This window comes from Terrapene carolina, unplaced genomic scaffold (assembly GCF_002925995.2).
Source record: "Terrapene carolina triunguis isolate 2854851 unplaced genomic scaffold, T_m_triunguis-2.0 Scaffold51, whole genome shotgun sequence".
Classification (NCBI taxonomy): Eukaryota; Metazoa; Chordata; order Testudines; family Emydidae; genus Terrapene; species Terrapene triunguis.
This window is the reverse complement of record NW_020664402.1, coordinates 2,528,231-2,554,588: the sequence shown is the minus strand read 5'-3', so window position 1 is coordinate 2,554,588 and position 26,358 is coordinate 2,528,231. Positions and strand designations below refer to the sequence as shown.

Genomic DNA, 26,358 nt, shown 5'->3' with positions numbered 1-26,358 from the left:
CTGACCACGCTACAAAACCCTGAGCAGGAGGATCTGAGAGAGGCAGCAGATATGTATTGTTCTAAAGGCTTCTTAACAGCAATAAAATTAGAGATATTGGGTTCAGAAATAAGAGCATAAAATACAAATGGGAGGGAATTACTCTCAAATCTTGGTTCCAATCAGCTAGCTGCTACACAAGTTGACCAGCCAGAGTCTAAGGGGCAGATCTAGGCTGCTGTGTATTCTGCTAAGACCACATAAAAGCTACTCCCAGGTGGTTGAAGCACAAGGGCCAAGATTTCCAAGAGTGACTAGTGATTTTGGGTGAGACTCCTTAAAGGGGCCTGATTTTCAGAGGGTGTGTGCTCAGCACTTAGGAGGAGTCTCAATTTGGGCACCCAAAAACCAGTCATTTTCAAAAGTAACAGAACAGAACACAACACTTTGAAAAAGTGCCCGTGTTATGCAGATCAGAGGACATGATCACAGTGGTCTCTTCTGGCCTTGGAATCTATGAAAATCTTGGCTAAGCTGTCACCTTTGACTTTGGGTACTTAGCTCAATAGCAAAACCAAGGTGACACCAAGGAAGTCACAGCTTTGCGGCTGTGACCCAGGAATCTCTTGGTGCCAACTGGCAAGGAGGATACAGAAATCTCTTGAGTCTGGAATGTACATGGTAGCTCACCAAGAGAGCATCATGTAATAAAAGCCTATGTCACTCTGGTCATCAATGTAATTGTAAAATGTATGTATACATAACTCCTTGCACAGTATCCATATATACTGAAAATATGTTCTCAAAGAATAGCTAGGCACTGGTCACCAACAAAAGGTGAAAAACAAGTTTTCTGTCAGACAAGAGATGTTTACCTGTCTGCTTAAATGCAAATTAAGAATTGAATGTTTTACAATGAGCCACCTATCACCAATCTGAACTGAATGCTAATGAAGGATTGTAAGAAATGTCAAAAAGAAACTAACAGGGAGAGAGAGAGAGAGAGAGAGAGAGAGAGAATACACACCCCATCTATAGGTGCATATCACAGGTTTGTTCTACTGTATTTGGGGGACAAAGACGACACTTCCTAGGTGACAGATTCCAACATAAGTGCACAGCGAATTTGCTTCATGAAAGTGGGATCTCAGCTAGGCTTGGCTGAAAAAGCTGGAGAGAAATTTGAGTGAAAAGCTTCTTTAGACAAGACAGTAACTTAAGTTTAGTCTTCAGAAATAAAAATAATATTCTATGTAACCATTTTCCCAAAATTTTTACTCAGTATCACTTGATTCTCTGTTCTTTATTCTTGTTTTCACTATAAATATAACTCAGTCCTGCGGTGTTAAGCTAAGAGCTGAGTTGAATCTGACAAGCTGGTGTGTCCTGTTGCTTTGGGAATTCGGAGAGTGTCCAGTGGATAAGGGGCTGGACACTGCAGGGAACACTTGGAGCACTCGGGTTGGTGCGTGCCTATTGCTACCTGTACATACAGCACAAGACTTGCGGGGTCCAGAAGGCTGTACTTGTGCTGCCAGAGGCTGGTGGTTTCAGCGAGCACAGACAAGACTTCCTTATGCTAAAAGCAGGCAATTGTGCAGGGCCTCACAATCCTGGGTCCCGTCAGAGTGGTTTCTTGTCACTAGGGCTAGGCGAATCCACACAGCTCTCCCCTTGATACTTAGAGCTGGTATCCCTGGTGCAGCTGCTGCAGACCACAGAGCTTTAGACAGCACATTCAGTTACCACCTTTCAGAAGAGCTACTGTCCTGACTCGGGTTCCACTGGGGAGGCCTTAATGACAGGTGACTGTTCCCCTGGTTTTCCAGACTGGCCAGGAACTCACCTCATCAAATGTCTTGTGTGGTCGGATAACCATCTGGGATTCATAGGTTCGGACCCGCACAAACTCGGGATCTTCTGGGATGCCTGGGTGCTCCACCGCTCTGGAATATATGTAAGATGGGAAAGGGTATTTATAACCCCTCCTGAGGTTAGCTTCAGACCTGGGTCTAAATGGACAGATGCTGACAGCCTGTACTAGTCATCACATATGATAAAATATAGACTCTCTCCGCAATGGTGAGAACCCAAGCTATTCTCAGAGAGCCTCTTGACATTTTGCAGTCATTTAGAGAGGCTCCAACAGGCCATTTATAGTAATGCCTAACTCATAGTGTTTTACAAAAGAGGGCAATATCATCCCCATTTTACTAATGGGGAAACTGAGGCAGGGACATGAAGTGACTTGCCCAAGTTCACACAGGCAGTCTGTGGAAGAACAGGAAACTGACCTGCCCTATTATCCACCCTGCCTCCCCTGCCATTGATAAGGCATTTTAAAATAGTGTCTGTGTGTATATGAACCAGGTATCGCTACATATGTAACACACCAGATAGCCCTCTCCAGTATTCTCTCCTAACCCAGTGGTATCCAGACACTGGGCTCTTCCTCACCACGCTAGATATGACAGAAGGGCTTCTGACAAGGGACCTGAGAAGCCCCGGCCTTTCCAATTTTGGAGCCACATCCCCCTGTGAAGCTCTCAATCTTTCCTCCACTACTGGATCAAGAACATCGCTCATCCTTCAGCCAGCAGAGCAGAGGCGTCCATGGACTGCTGGGCAGGAGGCTCGCGCAGCCATAGCAGAATCCGAGCACCAGGCTTGGGCCTTGTGCTCAGCCAGTTCCAGATTCCTTCATGCTCTCCTCCCACAAACATCACACTCACTCTCTCCTAAGCCTGAAAGGACCTTCTCACTCCTCTTCAACTATCTCGTTAAAGCCCACTTCCTCCAAACAAGCTCCCCCACATCAACATAACGAAGAAGTGGAACACGATGCACACAGTGCAAAACGAAGAGTGACCTCTTGATCTGTAAGCATCTAAACTTCCCTCACTCCCATGCCCTTGTCTGCCATCAAACCTAGATTGGACGTGCCTCAGGGCAGGGACCATGTTTGACGGTCTATGCAGCAAACGTCAATAGCACTGTATAAAAGCAGGATGGTACAGAGCCATGTAATTAGAGACTATATGCTAGGGCATAAGCATAAGAGACTGAATTAAGGCTGCACTGAGGCTCTAATGGAAACACTCTTCTGCCCATTCCCTGCCCTGCACCCAAGTTTGAACCTTTCTGCACTGTCCCCCTCCCAGGCCTGTCCTTACCCATGGCTCCTTGTCTCGGTCTATTCTCCTCACCTCCTCCAGACTCTATCCCCAGTCTCCTTGCGCAGCTATTCAAAGTTCTCCCCAGGCCCATCTTCTCCCCCCCTACAGCCTCCAGTCCCTCCCCACCCCCCCCACATATTTCTCATTCCCACTGGCCCACAGTCCCCCTCCCTGTATTTCTCATTCAGTCTCCTCCCTGCAGTCCCAGTCCCCACCCCTGTGCCAGCCTCCAGTCCCAGTCTGTTCCCCACCTTCACTTCAAAGCTTCTTGCTCCAGCCTACTTCCTTCCCCCCCAGGTCCAGCTCTTCCCCTCTCCCCACCACATTTGCGTCATGTGGCTTACTCCTTCACACTGCCTGGGTGCTGGCACGAGGGTCATTGAAAGATCAGGAGAGAGAGACTCCTTGCTCTCAGTTCTGGTGCCCAGCCCTACCGTGGCACAAAGCTGCCAATAACAGGGAAAGTCCAGCTTCACTCCCTCCAGCCCAGGGCTACTGGGTATTGCTTAGTCATACTGTGGAGATGGCACACGTAGAGCCTGGTCAGCACTACAAGCTAGAGATGCTGGAGCATGCGCAGTGCACATCAAATCTTCAGAGATTTTAGCTTACCAAAAAATCGAAGAAGTCTCTCTCTACTGAGCATGTGTGAACTAAGATTTTTCAAAGAGTTACAACGTGGCCAAATTAGGGCAGATTTTCACAGGCTCCGGAAAAGGCACATCCCTGATATAAAGTCCACCCTTCCTGACAGATTTCAAGTCCCTCTTCAAAGATGCAGGAGCACAAGAGCTTTTCAAAGAACAGGTCATCAGAATTTAATACTACAAAATGTTGTCCCCAAGCCTCATTCTCAGAAACAGCTGAACCAGTACGGTTTCTGAGGCAGACACCCAGCACAGCAAATTTGAAAACAAGGTCTTATACTGGGAAGTGTCAGACAAACTTAATGATTTATAGGCATGGCTGGCAGCAACTATAACAACTTACTGACCCAGGTAAAAGCATGGCAAAGGAGCAAGGCCTACAAAAGAAACAATGCCAATGCTATCTTTGTCAGAGTGACAGTGAGTCTAAGGACAACCCCATCCTCACACTATGGCGCAAGGTGTGGCAGGAATAGCTAGATTGCGTCAGTGATCCATACCGTGACACCAGCACCATCAGATTGTTTTCCCGGTCCACGTTGTACCGCCGAACATAAACGTAGTCCCGTGAATACATCGGGTACTAAAAGAACAAAAACATGCAAATCAGTCCCTTCTAACACCAGACAGGCCATAAGAAAGCAAGGGGGGGGTGAGAGAGGGAGGGAGGAGAAAGGAACACTCACCGGGAAGTGAGTTACCCAGTGAACCACCTCGGAGCCAGTGGTCAGGTCTCTCTCAACCACATCCAGTTTGATGACCAGTGAATCCCATTTCTTCCTGTACTCAGTGTCCAGCTACGGAACAAGGGAAGAACATATATGACAATTGTGTCATGGGGTGAAGCTGTAGCACGTTTCTTGTATCGTCGAGGTTATGGCTGGAGGAGGTACCCCTCTTCCCCGCCCTATAAAGGCAGACAAATGAGCAGTTCCTTATATTGTGGAAAAGCCAAGCTCTACCCACCAAAAATAAACACTGCTTTTGGGAGCCAGGCAGTATTACAGGAAGTTATGACCCCTAAGATACTCTTGCTGGGAAGAAACACACAGTGGAGGGGATGGCTACTGCAGCAGGGACATAGGGCTTTATAGCTTTCCCCCTCTATAACGTTGCTTTGGGAAGCAGACGCTCTCGAGGGTGACCGGGGATAGAAGGCCCTAGAGGCAGACTTGAGAGGCCTACGACAGACCATCACACAGAAAAAGTTGTAGGCAAATACTAGAATCTTCTTGGTGACCCACTCTCATTCCACTCTCACAGAAAAATGGTAAAAAAAACACTGCATCACTTGTAGACAAATACTTTTCACAAAATGATCACTCCATATCTCACCTCTCAGTCCTTGTCCTCAAAGAAAACCTGCACAACGCCTTCAAAATACGAGCTTGGGATCTTAAATTCATAACTTTACTAGACATTAAAAAAATCACAGTCTGAAGACATACATTGGATTTATGGTTTATTACAACAAGCTGTAATCCACTAACCCCCCCCACCCCTTTTGTTCTGTGAGTGCAGAGGTGTTAACAGGCCACTTCACTTTGAATTGTTTCTTACAATCTGTGTTAACTACTTATGCTAAACAATCTGTCCCACCCTGTATTTAACTGTGACACTAATCCCTGGTCTACACTAGTTAGGTCGATGTAAGGCAATTTACGTCAATCTAAGGCCTTGTCTACACTACAGAGTAGTGTCAACAAAACTTATGTCTATGATCAAAAAGTGCTTTAAACAACATCGCTATTGCACATTCCCACTACACTCCCTCTGTCAGCAGAGCAAGTCCACACTTGGCGCTCTCGCACTGTGCTGCTCGCCACCTTCTGCAGCTAGGACTTGTGGGAAGGTGGAGTGGATCGCAGCTCATCATGGGTGTGGGCGCAACGTCCCATAATGCATTATTTTGTGTCCCAGTATTCCCATGGTCTTCTGACAGTATTTTGCAGCATTTTTCAACAGCCCCTGTTTACTGTTGCGGTCATGTGGTTATGAACACATCGGCTGTTGGCTGTCTTGTCAATTTCACAGCTCCTCTGGATGCTCTCCCGCTGACATGGTTACTGCCGTTCATTGAGCTGCTTTTATTACGTTGACGGGAGAGCTCTCTCCCATCGGCATAATGCAGCTACACGAGCGCCCTTACAGCGGCACAGCTGCATCGGTACAGCTGTGCTGCTGAACGCTTGTAAGTGTGGAAATGGCCTCAGTCGATGCAGTGCCAGTGTAGACACTGAGTTGCTTGCATTGATTGTTGCTGCCTTTCAGAAGCTGTTCCACAATGCCCCACACTGATAGTTAAATCGGTGCAAGTGCTCCTGGTGAAGATGCGCACCGCTGACACAAGGAGCGTAGTGTGGACATGCAAAAGCAGTTTAATTACTGTGGTAGCTGTAAGTCAATGTAACCTCGGGTCAACTTCACTTTGTACCTTTCCCAGACCTAAAGAAGAGCTCTGTGCAGCTCAAAAGCGTCTCTCTTTCACCAACAGAAGTTGGTCCAAAAAAAGATATTACTTCCCTCACCTTGTTTCTCTAATCCTAGGTTGTGCCAGCAGTGAGGTGGGATATGAGAGCAGTGTGGGTTTAAGGAAGGGTTTGGCAGCATTAACAATTGCAACTCTGGATAGTCTTGCTAGCCATATAAAATGTCCAATCCTTTTTTGAATCTTGCTGAGTTTCTGGCCTCAACATCCTATGACAGCAGGTTTCACAGTCTAATTATGCATTACATGGAAAAGCATCTTTTATCCAGAATTCATGTCTCCTGAATCCAAATGCCATGCCCTATCTGTTGGACCAGGATGGCTACCATGGAGGAAAATAGAGTCTCAACTAGTTTAAGCAGCTCTATTTTGCCAAGTATTTTTGATTCACCAGAAGAGACATACCAGGTAATAAATGTGAAGAGGGAGCATGAGGTTCATACGAGGGATTTACTTAATGACGGATCCTAAAGAGATTACCAGCCAAACAGGGCATAAAGCTAACAGGAGGTGAGCAGAAGCTGTATACATCTGTAAAGCCAAATAGGCCCACTGCCAGGTGCACTACAGGTGGATTGTTAATACAGAGCAAATCATCCCCCGGTGGGCATCACAACAAAGAAAGCCCTGGGACCTGCATGCAGTGGCTGCCACTTCTCTGCGGATGGTATGTTAAGTGCTGTGGGTAGAGAGTTGTATTTTATTTCCAACACATCATGCATCCTGGAATTAGAGAGATGGGCCCAGAAACACTCACCTGCACATTGAAGAACTGCCTGGGAGTCACATCTGTATATGTCCCAAACACTGCAATAAAGGGAAAGTCTTGAGACCACAGGTATAAGCCAGTTTGTATCTCAGTTCAGTGGGATCACATGGGAAAGGTCTTTTCCAGAAGCTGCTATCAGGGCTGGAATCACACTACAGAGAGGAGGAGAGGCCGTGACCGGAAAGAGGGACAATATGGGGGAGGATAGAGAATTCCAGTGAGAAGCTGGGAGAGGGAGCAGCGTGATGTCAGGAGAGGAAGAAGGAAGTAGGTTTTAGGACAGGCCACGCTGAATTTCTGCTCAGCATTTGAGAGCCAGGCACACCGTGCAGCATCTGAACAGGCATCATACCATGACTGACAACACACATGGTTAGGCAAGGGGGATGGAGGAATTACCTCTGTACTGATACAGGTGGGTCCCTTCTATTGGACGCCTCCACAGCTTGAAGTGTTTCTTGTCCATCACCATCTCCCAGGGATGCTCCTCGCGAGTGGCTGTTATATCCACATGGGTTTTGGGACCCAGCTTCTGGTGCTCTCCCCCGCTGCCATGGAACAGCCTGGAGACTTCCTCCATGTGCTTCATCTCCTCTGCAGACCTGGGGTGGGAACAGAGGAAAGACTGTGCTAGTCAGTGCCAAGGCCCTGCTACAGAAGAGGCCAGGACCACCTAGTATTTTGCTACATACACAGCCTACGAGGCCAGCAAAGCATTTTCTGGCTTCATTTATCCCAGCAGCAGCCATGTTACAATAGGATTCCCCAAAGGTGCCAGCAATGGGCCCCACACTCCCTGGCCAAGGAAACAAAACTCAGAGAAGCCAGGCCGGGAACAGGACAGCAGCTCCACTGTATACTCTTTCCTTCTCTCTGGTAAGGGCTCTTCATGCTGCCCACTAGGCTCGGCAGGAATCCAAGTGAAAGCATTGATGGGGATTGCAAAGATCTTTTCTTGGGGAGGGGAGGAGAGAAGGGAAAAGGGGGCACAGTGGGGCAGCCATTAATGCCAGCGCTGCTCTTTAGGAAGCCAAACTGCCCGTGGAGGGGGAGGCAACTGCAAAGGAGCCTGGTCCTTGTACAGATGGACTGAAGCTTTCCACAAGATCAGAAACACTTTCCCCTCGAGAAGAATAGACTCAGCAAGCAGTATTTCCTAGCATTCTCTACGCCAGGGGGGTGGGCCACCAAACTATTTGGCCTGAGGGCCGCATCGGGTTTCGGAAGTTGTATGGAGGGCCGGCTGTGCCTCCTCAAACAGCCAGGCGTGGCCCAGTCCGTCCGTCCCCGGACTCCCACCCCCCAGCTGCCCCCCCCATCCAGGACACACACACCCCCACTCCCTGTCCCGACACACCCCTGTAACCCCTACCCCGACTGCCCCCCCACTGTTCCATCCAACCACTCCTCTCATTCTTGACTGCCCCATCCAACCACCCCTTCTCCCTGTCCCGACTGCCCCCCACCACCCCATCCAACCCCCCCTCCTTCCTGACTGTCCCCTGGTACCCCTGCCCCCATTCAACGCGTTCCCTGCCCTCTGACTGCCCTACCCCCATCCACAGCCCCGCCGCGACCACTCCCCCGAACTCCCCTGCTATCTATCCAACCCCACCCCACTCCCTTACCGCGCTGCCTGGAGCACTAGTGGCTGGCGGAGTCAGCCACGCCCCGGCACAGCACAGAGACCGGGTCAGGCCAGGCTCTGCAGCTGCACTGCCTCAGGAGCTCGCAGCCCCACTGCCCAGAGCATTGTGCCGGCAGCGCAGTGAGCTGAGGCTGTGGGGGAGGGGGAACAGCAGGGGAGGGGCTGGAGGCTAGCCTCCTGGGCCAGGAGCCGGGCAGGAGGGGCCTGAGGGCCAGATGTGGCCCGAGGGCCGTAGTTTGCCCACCTCTGCTCTATGCATTTTTTGTCCCTCAAGCAGGGTGAGAGCCCCTATATCATGTACAGAGATGGTTCAAAAGTTCAGAGGTGGAAGTCAGACTTCACTGGGAGCTCAAATGGATCATTCAGCTCTTGTAAACGAAGCTTCCAGTAAAAAGCTACAGAGTTGCCCTGGATTTGAGGGTTTATATAGCCCAGAATGTGATTAAGCTAATTGCAACCATATTATATGCATTCAGCCATCCTGAATTAATGAAATAGACCACTACATAGTTAAGGGTTAATTTGGAGACAGGTATTCAGAAGCAAGGTCATATCTAGCTGGCAGTTTCTGCTAATCAGAATGGGAGGAAGGGACAAACAAACAACTGAGACCGAAAAGCTCGAATCTAGACGGCTCTGATATTAAAAGCTTATTGAAAAAGTTAGGAAAAGTGATGATCCAGTTGGGGTCATTATGACCTGTGTGTTTTGTAGAAGTTAGTTATAAAAGATTAGTGAATAGAGTGTACTTTGGAGCAGTCCTCTGAAGACATCTTGAGAAATGTTTTTCCTGACACCCTTTCTCCCCAGTGGGTGAGCAACTGGCCACTGCGAACCTGCTGTTAGTTACATCTGAGATGTTCTAAACCTATTGGTTATGTGCTTAAATCTGATAAACTGCAGTTTTAGATAAAGCACACTTACTTGCATGAATCTTATCAGCTGGAATTGCTGTGTTCCTGTTGATTTATTCCTAACACTTCCTGGAGTGAAATAGTTAAGTTGTCCCTGTTGGGGGTTCTGAAAACCCCAGGTAACAGCAGAGGTAGCCAGCAGTTATCCCTAGTAAACGGATGATAGAATAGATTGCTCATGTGCAAGGAATGAATTGCTAAAGGAAAAAGACTTGCCAAGGGAAAGAAGCTCTTTGGAACAAGGTGAAACTTCGGGACTAACCCATTCCTAATGATGACACTTGCAGCATTGAACTAGGGCCAGGGTGCTCACTAAGCCAGAGAAGTGTAGCTGCCCACGAAAATCTAGGACAGACTGTGCCTGTTCTATTAGTATGATGTTTAGCCTTGTGTGACGTTATTGACATAAACTGGGACCACATAGATCATTGTTGCAACCAAGGTCCTGTAGTGGCACCCAAATCTTGTATAAAGGGGGTCGAATGGGGTGTCTAAGACAAGGTTATGGTTTACTGGTTATTATTATGCTGTCTATATGTGTGTATCAGTTTTGTAGTTGAAGTTATGAATATTGGTTCTATACTGTCTGTATGGCAAACTTATGCTATGCTTCTGAGTGACATCCCAGACTAGCTGGGATTAGCTCTGCCTAGCCTGCTTGATGGCCCATTAAGGACCATCAGCTATACAATGGACCCACTGAGAGAAGGCCAATGTGCCTTCAGACTCAGCAAAGTATGCAGGGACTGGCCCATGTGACTCCAGACTCCATTTTGCTGTAATTTTCCACAGTAAGAACAAAGAGGTGTTCTTACACCTGGAAAAGACTATATAAGGCTGATGCCTCATCTCCATTTGGTCTTCAATCCTGCTTCATACCTCTGGAGGAACTTTGCTACAAGCTGAAGCTTTGAACAAAGGACTGAGGACCCATCCCAGCGGGGGATGTATTCCAGAGACTTGATTTGAACCTGCGGTTTATTCTATCGCTGCTGCAAGCCTGAACCAAGAACTTGGCCATTACTGTATGTAATTGATTCCATTTAACCAATTCTAACTCTCATCTCTATCTTTTTCCTTTTATGAATAAACCTTTAGATTTTAGATTCTAAAGGATTGGCAACAGCGTGATTTGTGGGTAAGATCTGATTTGTATATTAACCTGGGTCTGGGGCTTGGTCCTTTGGGATCAGGAGAACCTTTTTCTTTTACTTGGGTATTGGTTTTCATAACCATTTGTCCCCATAATGAGAGGCACTGGTGGTGATACTGGGAAACTGGAGTGTCTAAGGAGATTGCTTGTGAGACTTGCGGTTAGCCAGTGGGGTGAGACCGAAGTCCTCTTAGTCTGGCTGGTTTGGTTTGCCTTAGAGGTGGAAAAAACCCCAGCCTTGGACTGTAACTGCCTTTTTTGAGCAATTTGTCCTGAGTTGGCACTCTCAGTTGGGTTCCGCATTGTCACACCTTGTAAAAACGGAGACCCCATAAGATCCCACAGTGCAGCAAAGAACTAATCCCCACTGTGACACTGTACCCCACATTCACCATAGTAATACGATGATATAATCATGTAGCACCTTGTACAAAGTATGCCTTGTAAGGTATCATTCTTGACCTGTTGAACATTAATATCCTGTTGGACTGTATGTGAAGTTATACAGTTTTGATAGGTAAGTGAAAACACCCACAGTTAGCCTTTCAGGTACAACAATGAAGAAGCTAGACAGTGCTGATGGCTCATCAACAAAGACAATGGACCATGGAAGAGCTGAGCCTTTCTGTGAATGTTTCAGCCGGCCTATAAGTAATGGCTGCTGTGACTGAGCAAGGCACGCAAGGACATGTGACCAGACCACATGATACTGAGCTCCATTTTGGTACTTGTATTCTTCCACAAACTGGGCAGGAAGCTTAGCTTGAAACAAAGGGTTCCCGCCAGATGAAGAGATTATATAAGGTGGGGAGTGACATCATGATTTGTCTTCACTCCCCCATAACTCAACGCCTGAAAGATGTTCTGAAAGACAAAGGACTTGGACCGGGGAGGGGAACCCAGGCTGCACAGCAATTGGGGTCTGTGCCTTAAGAATCTGCAGGCCTGCTTGTATCAGTCAGGCTGAGAAACTGCTAATTCAAATCCTATCAATCTAGTATGTCAGGCTCAGTTCATTTTTGTTTATTCGCTAGGTAACCTGCTTTGATCTGTTTGCTATCACTTAAAATTCATCTCTCTGTAGTTAATAAACTTGTTTTATATTTTATCACAACCAGTGTGTCTTTAAATTAAGTTCCTGGGAAAATCTCAGCTTGGTTAACACAGGCATGTTGTGCATATCTTCCCCACAGCGAGGGGAAAGCAAACTATATTAATGAGCTTGCATTGTACAGATCCCTGTGCAGTGCAAGATGGTATAATACTGGGTTTATACTCCAGCAAGGGTGCAAGGCTGGGGAGCTGGGAAATGGCTGCTGTCTTGTCTGTCTGTCCTTGAGTGGCTTAGATAAAGCACTCAGGTATCTCAGTTGGGTGTGTGGTGCCACCTGCTGTCGTGCTGGGTGATAACAGGGCCTGGAGAGGCTGGCTGAATCACAAGAGGAGCAGTGTGAGAGTGCCAGCCCAGCTGGAAGGTTAAGGGGCACAGCTGTTCCCACGGGCTCCTAGATTGCACCTCAGGGGTGACAACCCGTCACACCCACACTTGACCATTTTTTATATATATTTTGGATTTGTCTCCACACATCCTATTTTAGAGGATGGATTTGTTTGCAAAAGTACACATGAACCTGTACAATGACCAGAGACGTGAAGCTAAAATAGCAGATGAGAATTTGATGGCTCCCTGCTTCCCATATCACAATCTGTCCCATACCACCACCACACTTTTCAAGCAATAGCCCTGTACATGACCGATGTAGTTCCAGAGTTAAGTACTTGGGCTGTTCAGTAACTAACAGCCAAACTGATTACTGAAACACTACAGAGCTAGGTCGTTGCAAGGCAGCTTACGTTGGCCTAACTCTGTAAGCGTTTACACTAAAATGTCGCTCCCGCTGATATAACGCACCTGCTACGCCGACTTAATAACTACTCCTCCTTGAGAGGCGTAGCACTTAGGTCGACGGAGTTAGGACACTGCATTATTTACATGGACTTTAGTGGCAACCAGGTGTCCCACAATGCCCCGCCATGACTGCTCTGGTCACCGTTTTGAACTCTGCTGCCCGGTGGCTAGATATATAAGCCCTGCACATTTTTGAAATTCTATTTCCTGTTTGCTCAGCGTGGAGAACTCACCTAGCAACTGTGCAGCTGACCATGCTGGCTCCACGCTCCTGCCTGGAGTACACAGGAGGTGATGGGTCTGTGAGAAGAGGCTATGCAGGCACAGCTCCAATCCAGCTGCAGAAACGTCGATATCTACAAGCAGATTGCTTGGGGCATGGGGGAGAAGGGCTACAAGAGGGACCTGCAGCAGTGCTGTGTGAAAGCCAAGGAGCTGCAGCAGGCATACCAGAAGGGAAAGGAGGCTAACAATCTCTCTGGTACGGAGCCACAGATATGGCGCTTTTACAAAAAGCTGCATGCCATCCTCGGCAGAGACCCCACAACCACCCTGGATACTTCGGGGGAGCTGGAGTCCCAGGCCCCCTAAGTGAACAGAAAGGTGGTGTTAGGGGAGAGAGAGGAGGAGGAAGAGTAGGGGGGCAGGCGACCAGGGGATCCAGTGGCGTGATTAGCCAGGACCTCTTTCTGACACTGGAGCAGTAGAGCCAGTCTCTGCAGTCCAGCACTGGCGAGCCTGATACAGGGGAAGGAACTGCTGATAAGTATGCAGTTTGCTTCGACATTGCAGGGACACATCTGTTCATTTACTCTTCTTTAATCATGCTAGAAGAAAATGAGATAGTGACTCTGCCTGTGTTGGTTATCTGCTTCTCATTCCCCTGTACATTTAGGCAGAGGGGGCCCTGCAGAACAGTTTGCTCATGTGCACCGGGATGTCCTGCAAATCCTCCATGGAGATCCTGAAGGTAATCTGCATTCCTCTGCCAAAGGTTTCTGGGGAGGGCTGCTTTATTTCTTCCGCCACGTTAGGACACTTTCCCATGCCACTCAGCAATTACTTCAGCAGGCACAATTGCAGCACCCAGGCTAGCAGCATACGGGGCCCAGTTTGCAGCCAGACTTGTGCAGAAGCGGTTCCCTTTCAGCTAAAATCACCACCGCCTGTGGAAAACTGTGTCAGTATTCAGTTCAGTTGCCCTATCTGCATATACTCTTGCCCATGAGCTACCCCCGGCTTACTGTCTCAACTCGCCCTCTCCCCCGGACCATACTCACCATGGCTGGGACTGCCGCCATGGTCTAGGAATCCCAAGCAGAAGTCAGTGCTTGTAACTTGTGTGGATGAAAGGGAGTGAGTTCAGTATGCCAACTTTCCATTTAGTTTGTGAATACACTCACAATAGTACATCTGTGCACTGTATCTTTTGCAGCTGGAAATGTGGCCTGCAGGGTCTCTTCATGAGACTCCATCCACGCCAGCGGCACGGCTCAGCCAGATAAGGAGAAGAAAAAGGATTTGGGATGACCCGTTTCCAGAGATCCTGCAAGCCTCTGGTGCTTCAGCTGTCGAGCACATGGCCTGGAGGCTCACCCTCATGGACAGAACGGACAGGGGTAGTGTGGAGAGGAGAAAAGCACAAGAAAAGGAGAGAGATGTGCAGCAGGAGATGCTAGCACTGCAAGCAGTAAGCAGACATGCTGGAGACTCTTGTTGACCTTCAGATTCAACAGACCCATGCTCATCTCCCTCTGTAGCCCATAAAGAATTGCATTCCGGAACTCCCTACACAACCCTCCCTCCCCATTCCACGTGGCATCTGCGGCCACTGCACTACCCCTGACACTTCACCCTGGGTAAGAGTACAGATAATCAAAGCCACACATATGCCAACCCTCTCTCTCAGAGGTCAGTGTGTTTGTGAAATGAAAATGACTTTTCCCCTTTAGAGGTTCTTTTCCCTGTATTAATGAAGTTTCATTCAGTTATAAATATTTTGTTTGCATAGGTTTGAAATAAAAGTTTATGGAAACCTAATTCATCTTTATTAATTCACAGCATATGCTGGCTGGGGCCAACATCATTCACAGATAATAGCAATAGGTGCATTTGCAATGTTATATTAACACACCCCCCCCCCCCCTCCATTACAAGGTTCATACGGGGGGGGGGGGGGGAAATGCCAGGCAGAGCACACTACAGCACACACACTACTCTGGGTCACTATTACAATGGTCTTTCAAAGCCTCCCTGAGCCATATAGCTCCCCATTGAGCTCTTCTTATAGCCCTGGTATCTGGCTGCTCAAAATCAGCAGACAGACGTTCCACCTCCACGGGAACGTTTCCCCCTTTGCTTCACAGATACTATGAAGCACACAGCAGGCAGCTATAACCATTGGGATTTTTTTTTTTTTTTAAATGAGGTCTAGTCTCGTGAGTAGACCGCGCCAGCTGCCTTTCAAACGGCAAAGGCACATTCAACTATCATTCTACACCTGCTGAGCCTGTAGCTGAAACACTCCTTGCTGCTGTCGAGGTGGATAGTTTGATGAGCCACACGAGTAAGAGGTAGTCTGGGTCTCCCAGGATCACTATTGGCATTTCAACATTCCCAACGGTAATCTTTTGGTCTCGAAAGAAAGTCCCTGGCTTGCAGCTTTCTGAACAGGCCTGTATTCTTAAATCGTGCATCATGCACCTTCCCTGACCAGCCTGCGTTGATATTGGTAAAATGTCCCCAGTGATCCACCAAACTTGCGATACCATAGAAAAGTAGCCCTTTCTGTTGATGTACTCTGTGGCAAGGTGGTCCAGTGCCAAAATAGGGATATGCATTCCATCTATTGCCTCCCTTCCCCTCCTGCCCCAAGTTTGGGAACCCCATTGCTGTAATACTATCCACTATATCCTGCACACTGCCCACAATCACAGTCCTTCATAGCAGAATGTGATTAATGGCCTTGCACACTTGTATCACAGCAACCCTCATGGTCTATTTCCCCAACACCAAATTGATTCTTGACCGATTGATAGCAATCTGTCATTGCAAGCTTCCACACAGCGATGTCACTTGCTTCTCCATTGTTAGTGCAGCTTTCATTTTGGTGTCACTACGCTGGAGGGCTGGGGCAAGCTCCACACACACTTCCAGGAATGTGGCCTTGTGCATTCAGAAGTTCTGCAGCCACTGTTCGTCACCCCATACCTGCACAATGATGCAATCCCAGTCAATGAGTGCTTGTTTCTCAGGCCCAGAACTGACGCTCCACCATCTGTGGCTGCTCCGTGAATGTTAACAATAACCTTGAATTGTATCTTTTTATGTCCCACAGCAATCTGACCTTCAAGGAATCGTCTTGTTCCCCATGACTTCTCTGGCAGCTCTGCAAATACTGAGGGTCGGACAAACTGTGCTTGGAACACTCATCACAATAGTGCAAAGCTGTGTCAGATTCATGCTTCTCACAGATATGGCGGACATATGGGGCTATTGAAAAGAAGCACAGAACATTACAGGATGCAGATAAAATTATGGGAGGGAGAAAATTGCCTCAAGGGACATTGGGAACATGGTTTCAATCAACCCTGCATGACTCGTTTGCCTCCATAAGGCATTGGAAACTCTTCCCAAAACACCCTGCACTAGGTGGTGGCAAGTTACACAGTGGGATAGCTACCCAAAATGCACTGCTCTTTGCATCGATGCAAGCGCTGCTAGTGAGGATGTGCACTGCTGACACAAAAAGCGTAATGTAGACATGCAAGAGTGATTTTAATTACTGCAGTGGCTGTATGTCAACGTACTTAGGTTGACTTAATTTTGCAGTGTAGACTTGCCCTAAGTCTCCTCATGTATTCATTATGCAGAAAGCCACCAGAAAGCTGCCCAGGCTGGCCCCTGCAAGTTGTCTTATTAGAGCCAGCAGTAGGGGGATGGTGCTTCCCTGATGGCAGTGTCTATGGTAGCCAAATACACCTCTACCCCGATATAACGCTGTCCTCGGGAGCCAAAAAAAGTCTTACCGCGTTATAGGTGAAACCGCGTTATATCGAACTTGCTTTGATTCACCGGAATGTGCAGCCCTGCCCCCCCGGAGCACTGCTTTACCGCGTTATATCCGGATTCGTGTTATATCGGGGTAGAGGTGTACTACAGAAGTGTTTGTCTCTCTCTTATCTGCTAAAGTTGCACTAAGTGTTTAATTTTGGTACATTCATACTACTGCAGTGGTACAATAACACTTCCAAAGGTCCATTCACTGTACTGTGCAGCCAACCTTGCCATTTCCTTCAAGTACACACTAGGAGTCATTTCAGCTGCGTCTGCCATGCCAGTAGCTCACGAGCTGTCTGACTAATCCAGTCACTTCCTGCAAGTGAACCATTTTCACCCCTTAACTATGCTCAGAGCGGCTCTAAACCTGAGGTGACGTGGGCCCTATCAATGCCAACACTTGCACTGCTGCTACTAGTGCTACTACACCAGGGTGAAATGTTTGCAAAAAGCCCTAATGAAAACAAGGCCTAGGGTTCCTTGCACCTTCTTCTAAGGCAGTGGTCACCAACCCATTGATCACGAGCAACTGGTCGATCCTGGGGACTCCCCCAGTCGATTGCCATCTCCAGCAGTGTAGCGGGGCTGCTGCTAAGGCAGCTACCCTACCTGCTGTGGCGCAGCTCCACGCCATTCCTCACTCCAACATCAACTGGCAGCCAGCTCTGGGGTTTAACATCACATAGTGACATCAAACCTGTCCTGTACACTATACACTGGTTCAGGATCTTGGTCCTTATCTTCAAAGGCCGTAATAGTTTGGGAATGGGATAGTCACAATCAGATCATGACCATGGTCATCCTCTCCCTCCCATGGCACAGTAGCCCTGCACATTACAAGGAGAGAGGTAGTCTCCTGCACAATCTCAAAGACCAGTGCAAGACTATGGAACTCACTGCCACTTGATTTAACAACTATTGCAAGCCTCACTTCCCATTGTAAAAGCAAGGCACACACTGCCTGCTTTGACTAATAAAAGCATTGTGCAACACTCAATTTTCCCCTTGGGGAGAGGAGAGGAATGGAAAAGGCACCATGTGCGACAGAGGCCAGACACATGAATTTATGTACCTCTGGAAGATGCTCAGATTCCCCAGATGATTGGTGCGATACAAGTACCTAAGCAGAGCAGACACTACATATCAGTTTTGACAAAGGCGTCAACCCACGATTAATAAAGCATTAAAGACAGGAAACATAATTAATGCCAATCAACATGAGTTTATATAAAATAGATCACAAACTAACTTGATATCTTTTGATGAGATTACAAGTTTGGCTGAAAAAGGTTAGTGTTTATGGACCTTCTGTAAGGTGTTTGACTTGGTACTCCATGACACTTTGATTAAAAAGCTTGAATGATATAAAATTAACTTGACACAAATTAAATGGATTAAAAACTGCCTAACTGATAAGTCTCAAAAATGTATCTAAATGGGGAATTGTCTTCAAAAGGATATATTTCCAGTAGAGTCCTGCAGGGATCAGTTCCTGCATGGTTTAACTAAATTTTTATCAATGACCTAGAAGAAAACAAAATTATCAGTGATAAAATTGGCAGATGACAAAACGTAGGGGAGAGGTAAGTAATGAAGACGACAGCTAACGGTTTCAGCGTTGCTTGGTAAACTGGGTGCAAGCAAACCATACACATTTTAATATGGCTAAATGTCAATGGAACATCTAGGAACAAAAAAATGTAGGCCACACTTACAGGACGGGGGACTATCCTGGGAAGCAACGACTAGCAAAATATTTGGGGGTCATGGTGGATAATCAGTTGAACGTGAGCTTCCAATCTTATGTGGTGGCCAGAAGAGCTAATGCAATCAACAAACAGGGGACTCTTGAGTAGGAGTAGACAGATTATTCCACTTCTGCATTTGGCACTGGTATGACTGCTGCTGGAATACTGTGTCCAGTTCTGGTGTCCACAGTTCAAGAAGGATGTTGACAAATTGGAGAGAAGAGCCACAAGAATGACGAAAGGATTAGAAAACCTGCCTTACAAGTGATAGTCTTGAAGAGCTCAGTATGTTTAGCTCAACAAAGAGAAGGTTAAGGGGTGATGTCATTAGTTTAAGTATCTACATGAGGAATGAATATTTGATAATGGGCTCTTCAGTCTAACAGAGAAAGGTATAACACGATACTCCAATGGCTGGAATTTGAAGCTAGACAAATACAGACTAGAAATAAGGTGTACATTTTAAATAGTGAAGGTAATTAACCAGTGGAACAATTCACCAAGAGTCGCAGTAGATTTTCAATCTCTGACAATTTTAAAATCAAGACAGGATGTTTTTCTAAGAGTTCTGCTCTAGAAATTAATTCAGGGAAGCTCTCTGGCCTGTGTTATACAGGAGGTCAGACTAGATGATCATAATGATCCCTCCTGGCTTGGAATCGATGAATCTTATTCAATTGAAGGGAGAGTTGTAGATAGGCAGGATGCAGTTACCCAGAACAAAGTTTAGCCAGGACAGCAGGGAGACTAAGTTGCCTTAAAAATTCCCTTTTCATTTGTTTTTTATTTTGGAGGGAGGGGAAAAGCCTGGCTGCAGTTTGTATTTCTATAATCATGTAAGTCACTTCTGACCTTGGCACCAGACTTCAGCAGGCACCTGGAACAGATAAAGAGTCCACAAAAGCAACTTGGCAGAATCAGTTTAGAAGGTTCTCAAACCAGGCCCCTCCCTCCCCAGATCACTGTTTGCCTTGTAGCAACCTGCAAAGGTCAATCAAAGTGCACAAATTACCAACGTGAGGCAGCTGCCTACATTCCCCTATACCGAACCTGTGCTAAAGTAACTTCTGGTTGGCAAATAAATGCTCTGGCTGCATTGCTAAGGTGCCCAGCAAACAGGACGCAGAATGAGCCAGTCCCTATTGCAGCATTTACAACCTAAAAATAAACCCACGAGTACAGCAGACATGTAAATCTTACGAGCTTCCAAACAAAAATTCCAGGAGTTCTGCATTGCTTGGTTGGGAATTTCTGGTCCCCTGGTGGTGGGGGGAGGAGGGGGAGACACGACGACAAATTCCCTGGACAATTTTTGCAGACACTTTTCATCTATCACTCCATAGATAGTACCATCAGTGAAGCACTCATCTCCAGCATATAGTATTTCCTACAGCACATCCCACATGACCTGATGGGCAGCTAACTTGGGGCTAGTCAGGTTTCAAGACTTGATGCTTCAAGTATCTGAAGACTCAGCAGTGGAAGCTCCCAAGTATAGGGAGTCTACGGACTTACAATGCCCAACTTATATCAGATGCTTTTCAATTTTACTGCCCATTTTGCCCTTACGACACTTGATTTGACGCTCGATTTGCATAGTTTGCTTGAAATCACTTCCTGGTTGAGTTATACTGGTATTGAGATGGAAGGGGTCGCTTCTGATTGGCTTCGAGACAGCAGGGTAGCTTATTGACACTTGTTTTTGATTGGCTGAGCCCAGGACCGGGAGCCAATCAGAAAGCTTGAACAGTGATTGGCTGCGGCTTTCTTAGCCTGTGTTGCTGGAATTCTGAGCAGCGTATGTGAGTTTATATGTTTATTTGAATGCTGTTTACAAAATACAGTGTACAGTAAATACATTGATGTTCCAACATTAGTCATCTATAATTCATTTAGTACAAAAATCTGGGCTATCGTGGTGAAAATAGTGTATCAAGCCTTGGTTCAGCCCCTTCATACCATTGATTCCTATGAGAAAAGCGGTTTCAACTTAACACAATTCTGAGGAACGAATTGTGTCGTAAGTCTGAGGATTCCCTGTATGTAGCAGATGACGTCACTCTCACCATCTTTCACTCTGAATATAGATCAGATCATCTGTACGCCATGTTCATCTCCCTCCATTACATCCTCAGCTGTGGCTAAGGTCTGTCACTATTCCCAAACAGTCTATTTAGAAAAAGTATGCAAGAAGATAATCAGATGCTACTGTAGAGGGACAACATGGGGGGGAAGGGGAGTAGAAGGGAGGAGAAACATGATTTCTAATGAATATTCAGTACAGATCTACTTAAGTTTTTTTATATAACACCTCAACTCAGGCTCTTTTCCAGCCAGTCATTTATTCTCTATAAAAGGCCTCACATTCAGTACTAAGTTAGTATTAAAGGCGGAGTTCTAGAACCAAGGACACTCAGGACGAAGCCTGCCACTCTAGCCCACCAGTTCCCAAGTGACGGTCCACAGAGCACCTGCAAGAGGCACACAGAGAGGGGGTCTGCAGGCAGAAAGGGTGGGGAGGGGTCCCCACTTGCTCTGGCCCAGGGCCCCACAAATCTCTAATCTGCCTCTGCCTATAGAATTTGTAGTAATTTTGGATTGCTTGCTCATTTAAAAATAATTTTATATATAGCTTAGTGCTGTACTGTACACAGAATAAACCCCTATGTTCTTTACATTTCTTCCTAAAATGATAATCACTGCATATTGAGACCCTTAAATTGACCCTTTTCAGAAGTTGCCAAAGGATAACAGTCTTAAAATGCAACTACATTGTCCGAGATCTTTATTTAGATTTGATACTATAACGTCAGACACGCATTTAAATGTTTTAGATCAGTTACTAATGAATAGATCTTTATTTAAGCTGCTCTATAACTTCATGAGAAACGTGACAGTAAAACAGGATTATGCAGAGGAGCACATTCACATAACAGTATTCAACTGACAGAGGGCTGAGAGTTAAAATTGTAGCATTTGGAAGGGTACATGTAGGACCAGCTAGTAAAAGTGCAATCTCAGCACAGAACTAGAAGAGGGCTGCTGGGAGCCAAATAAAAAGTGCTTTGTTTTTTAATTTAAATCAGATTTTTATTTAAATCCAATGCAGTTTTCTTTTTTATAACATCAAATTTAATTTGAAATTTGTTTATATTAAGGTCTGAATTTATTATAATCATTTAAATAAAAATATTCGAATGGCACATGTTTGCTGCTGAAGTTTTAAAGAAAGTCAAACTACTGAGCTGGTGCAAGTCACTGGCTAAGCACTTGGAACCAGAGTTTGACGTGCTAACCCAGCTTTTGTCAGCAGTAGACTCTTCTGCACATGCAAAGTGAATGTTTGCTTCATTTCAGTTTATTCAAGTAGTTCAGGTCAATTAATAGTTGAAATCAGTTTCTCAACTTTGAATAGAGTTGAAAAAGCAAGAGAGCTTGTTCTCCTCTTCCAGTGCATGAATAAAAATGTGACATGAGGATGAGAAGTACAAGTTCTGAAATCTTGAAGGACATGGTGACCAGAAACAATTCCTTCATTTCATTTACTACAGATAATATTCCTTGGTTTAATAAACCAGTTACAGAAGACTATACTATGTTGCAAAAACAACAGGTTTTAATGGTTACCAATGAATGGGAATTAATCTTTCTTTAGGAAAAGAATTAAGATTTACAAATGCAAAAGAAGATTAAAATTGATTATTTAAATCCAGGTTCTCTTCTTGCTGAACCATGATTATAAATCACATTTGATTTAAGTCAATGCACCCTGATTCCCAGGTTCCTCTCCTGATTTTGTCAGCCTTCCTATTTGACCTCAATTTATCTGTAAAATGGGAATGACACATTCACACCATTGTCAAGTGCTTTGAGGTCTCAGATGAAAAAATCCCAGCTCTGTGTGTGCTGGTGGTTGAACAGCATTTCAGAAGTAGATACCATACAGTTAAATAAGCTAGTTTTTTAATCTGCTTTTTAAAGCTCCTACAATTCCCAGTTAAAATTAAGTGAAACAAACACTGTGCAAGGAAGTCTGTATGCAGCTGATTTTATTGAAGAATTACTCCCCCACCACAAGAAAGGGCAGAGCCATTAGTAATTTTTACAGTACTAGAAACTGGCTTTAAAGGTGGCCTGCAAAGGAACCCCAAAAAAGGGTTTTTGCCCTGCCCACTACTCCGTTGTTTTGGCACTTCTTTACGATGTGAAAAAAACTTCAATTTCTTTCTACACTTAAAAATTCAGGTCTTGTCTACCTCATCTACAACAACTAGTAAAAAGATGACATCACAGACCTCAAGCAACTGAACCATGATAGAGAGAAATGCAGATTTTTTTTTAAACAAACGCAAATAGCGTTGAACAACATATTCAACTCACTCTAGAGAGTTAAAAAGGAGATATGACTCCGAATTAATTTCTTTTTCCAAACACTCCCCATTTTAGTTCTAGGAAGCCTCTTGGGTCAATGGCAATCCATGATAAACCAATTCATTTGGGGAAATAAGAAACTCAAGGTTTAAGCAATCTACTTTACAAAGGGAGCCATGGTAATAGGGAGGCTTGGCTTAACCAGACATTAAGCATTATTATACCAAGCTAGTCACATTAAAAACTTGATGTACTGGCTAACAGTATCAAACTTGTGGAATCAAACTTCTCAAGATCCCCTGGATTAAAAAAACAAAACAAAACCTATATGCCAACAACAGCATATAAAATTTATTTTTATTAAATAAAATAACTTTAAACTTCTCTTATCAAAACATTTATGTATCTAAAACATGTTTCACATCGACAAAAAATCATTTATTAAACAGAGGGATAAACTGTAGTTAGTGAATTAAACTGATTATTTTAGATTAGCCTGGGAAATTTTTCAAATATGCTTACGTGAAAGTCACTGGAGCCCAAGTCTCTCGAAAATGGAAGTCTCCTAAATTACTTAGGCTGACCTACTGTGCCACATTTATACAGCGTGACCTTAAAAGTTAGAATCAGGGGGAAAACACATCTGTCCTTATATAGAAAAGCCGCCTTTAACTCAAAGTTTTTGATAGAGGCTCATGGACTCAGCATATTTATTTTTTATTTAAATGTTAAGAAATTATAGTAAATTTAGGCCTTATCTGAATACAAAATATGTTATTTTCAACCGGTTTATTTTTAAAAAGAAAACAATTTAAACAAAATTTAAAAAAAATAAAAACAGATTTTTTTATTTAACAAAATAATGGATTTTTATCCACTCTGGTGGGAAATTTTGGTACTAGAAAAAACTTAATCAAGTCAGTTCTACAGAGAAGGAAAAAACATAACTACTTAGAAATGTGGTGGAACTTTCTGGAGTTTACTGGAGCAGTTTATTTCCTGCTACCACACCTGATAGTAGTTAAAAAACCACGTTTTTAAAACTAAGGAAGGGAAAAGCCCCTTCAACAATCAACATTAAACTAAATATTAAGATATTAAAATAAGGAAAATAGATATGAAGTAGAAGTAGAAAAGCTGACTATCACAGAGTTTTAATGAGCCAACAGGTTATGCATCTAAATGTAAAAAAAAAAAAAAAAAAGTGATAACAGAATTCAACTGACAAGACAGAAGAGGAAGACAGAGTAGAAAAGCATCAACCATAATGTGTGATTAATACCACAAAGCTGAAGAAAATGAGTGGTAGCTGGTCTCACCAATACAGCTTTAGGGACTTCCATAAGCTAATTTATAGTTGCGTATTTTTTTTAAACACACACACAAAGTTTCATGAGCTTTCTGATACAAAAGAATGGATCTGTTAATAAATATGAAAATGGATCTGTCTGTTAGATTCAGCCTCAGCCCTTCAATTAATTTTAAAAAGCCAAATCCCATAAATATTTAAGCATGTTAATAACTACTGTACGGTCCCATGAGTAGCCTTGATGGTAAGCCTGATCCAACACCCATCTAAGTCAATGGAAAAATTCTTATTACTTCACTGGGCATTGGATCAGGCCCCACCTGCCTACCTGTTTACAACATTGGGTCCTAAGAGAACTCATGATACACACTTGAGCCCGTCAAAAAGAAATAGGAAAAAACAGACAACATTCTCGGTATTTCAAATATATACAAAGCCATGAAGGGTTTTGTTTAACCTATAATAGATAAAGTAGCAAAGATGGGTGCAAATGCAAGGGTTATTTCACTTCTAAGAGTTTCTGTGATTTAATAGATTGCATAATATAATGTGTTTAACCTCTAAGAAAAGATGCAAACAAGTTTAAACATCTGGATAAGACGGCACCAAGACAGGAATAGCCTACAATCTCTGTACCTCCCTCAAATCCTTCATCCTACAGGCAGTTTCAAGCTAAAGTATGACATATCACCTCTCATCTGTGTTTCTGAGGCCCAACCAATCACAAAACCATTAATCAGATATTTAAAATATGAACTGCCCCAACTCTTGTTATTAAATAATGGATATATTTTGGATCAGAGGCTAGAGATGGAAAGGCCCTAGCCAGCCATCTCACCCATCCATCACAGAATTATGGCCTTGATTTTCTAGTGCATTAAGACATTTGCTCTTAACCTTTCCAGACAACTGTCCCCCTTTCAGGAGTCTGATTTGTCTTGTGTACCCCCAAGTTTCACCTCACTTAAAACCTACTTGCTTACAAAATCAGACATAAAAATACAAAAAAGTGTCACAGCACACTAGTACCAAAAATTTACTTCCTCATTTTTATCATAATTATAAAATAAACCAACTGGAATATAACTATTGTAACCACATTTCAGTGTATAGTATATAGAGCAGAATAAACAAGTCATTGTCTGACATTTTAGTTTGTATGGACTTCGCGAGCACTTTTAATGTGGCCTGTTGTAAAACTTGGCAAATCTCTAGGTCAGTTGATGGAGCCCCTGAAACGCCTCTGCACGGGGGGAACACTACATTAAGGTGCATTAATGCAGGGTTCCTGTTGATACTTATTCTAAGGAACATGAGATCACAGGTTCCTCTTCCCGATCGCTGTAACCCCACCCCCGGGACCAGGGGCTGCTAGTGCCCCGGGGGGACCCCCAGAAAGACCCACCTTCGCAACTCCTCCTCTTGGATCCGCTCCTCTTCCCACAGGAAGACCCCGGTGAAGGCGGCCATCAGCTTACAGGCGCTGGCGTGCCGGGACTGGAACCTGCGCCACAGGCCGCTGAAGAGGCTCCAGCGCGCCCGCTCCGAGTAGATGTTCCCGTAGAGCTGCCCGATCTGCTGGGCCCGCCGCACCCGCTGGCCGGTCACGTAGCTGCACTGACTGGCCAGGAGCGACAGGAGGCTCTTCGGGCCGGGGCATTTCCCGGGCTCCTTCTGGAACCAGCCCAGCAGCCACTGGTAGCGGCTCCGCAGGGCCGGCGCGGGCCCCGGCCGGCCCTCCCAGGGGGCCGAGCGGGCGCAGTAGGAATAGATGCTGGCGGGCGGCCTCCACTGCAGCGGGTGGAACATCCCGGCCGAGCCGCGCGGCGTCCTAGCGCGAGAGAGCAGCGCAGAGCCCGTTACCACGCGGCCTCCCCGGCTCCGCGCGGGCCCCTCGAGCCGGCGGGCCACGTCCGGCCGCCGTTACCAAGGCGCCCCGCCGCCGCCAAGCCCCGCCCGGGCAGGAACCCGCCCCCGCACCCACCGCCTCAGACCCGGCCCCAGCCCCGCCGCCTACCGAGAGGTTAACCGCTGGCGCGCGCCGCCCACCCCTCCCACGTGGGCCTGCCCGCCCGCCCCATTGGCCTCCCGCCGGCCGGCCCTGGCCGCCCATTGGTGCGCGGCGCCGTCTGTCTGTGGCGCACGCGCCAGCCCCTCCCCCGCCTAGCAGGCTAGAGGGCGCCGCCCC

At 45.8% G+C, this 26,358-nt stretch overlaps 1 protein-coding gene across 1 annotated transcript in view; it reads right to left on the bottom strand.

The window, feature by feature from the left end:
* LOC112114570 (stAR-related lipid transfer protein 7, mitochondrial) overlaps positions 1–26,082 on the bottom strand; it is a 35,374-nt gene extending 9,292 nt beyond the window's left edge. The window contains exons 1-6 of the mRNA XM_026656902.2: positions 25,576–26,082; positions 7,459–7,661; positions 7,048–7,097; positions 4,489–4,599; positions 4,303–4,385; positions 1,826–1,925 (exon numbers count right to left, since the gene is read on the bottom strand). Coding sequence (XP_026512687.1) covers positions 1,826–1,925; positions 4,303–4,385; positions 4,489–4,599; positions 7,048–7,097; positions 7,459–7,661; positions 25,576–25,979 — 951 coding nt within the window. The 5' untranslated portion in view covers positions 25,980–26,082. The remainder of the gene's footprint in view (positions 1–1,825; positions 1,926–4,302; positions 4,386–4,488; positions 4,600–7,047; positions 7,098–7,458; positions 7,662–25,575) is intronic.
* Positions 26,083–26,358: the final 276 nt, after the last annotated feature.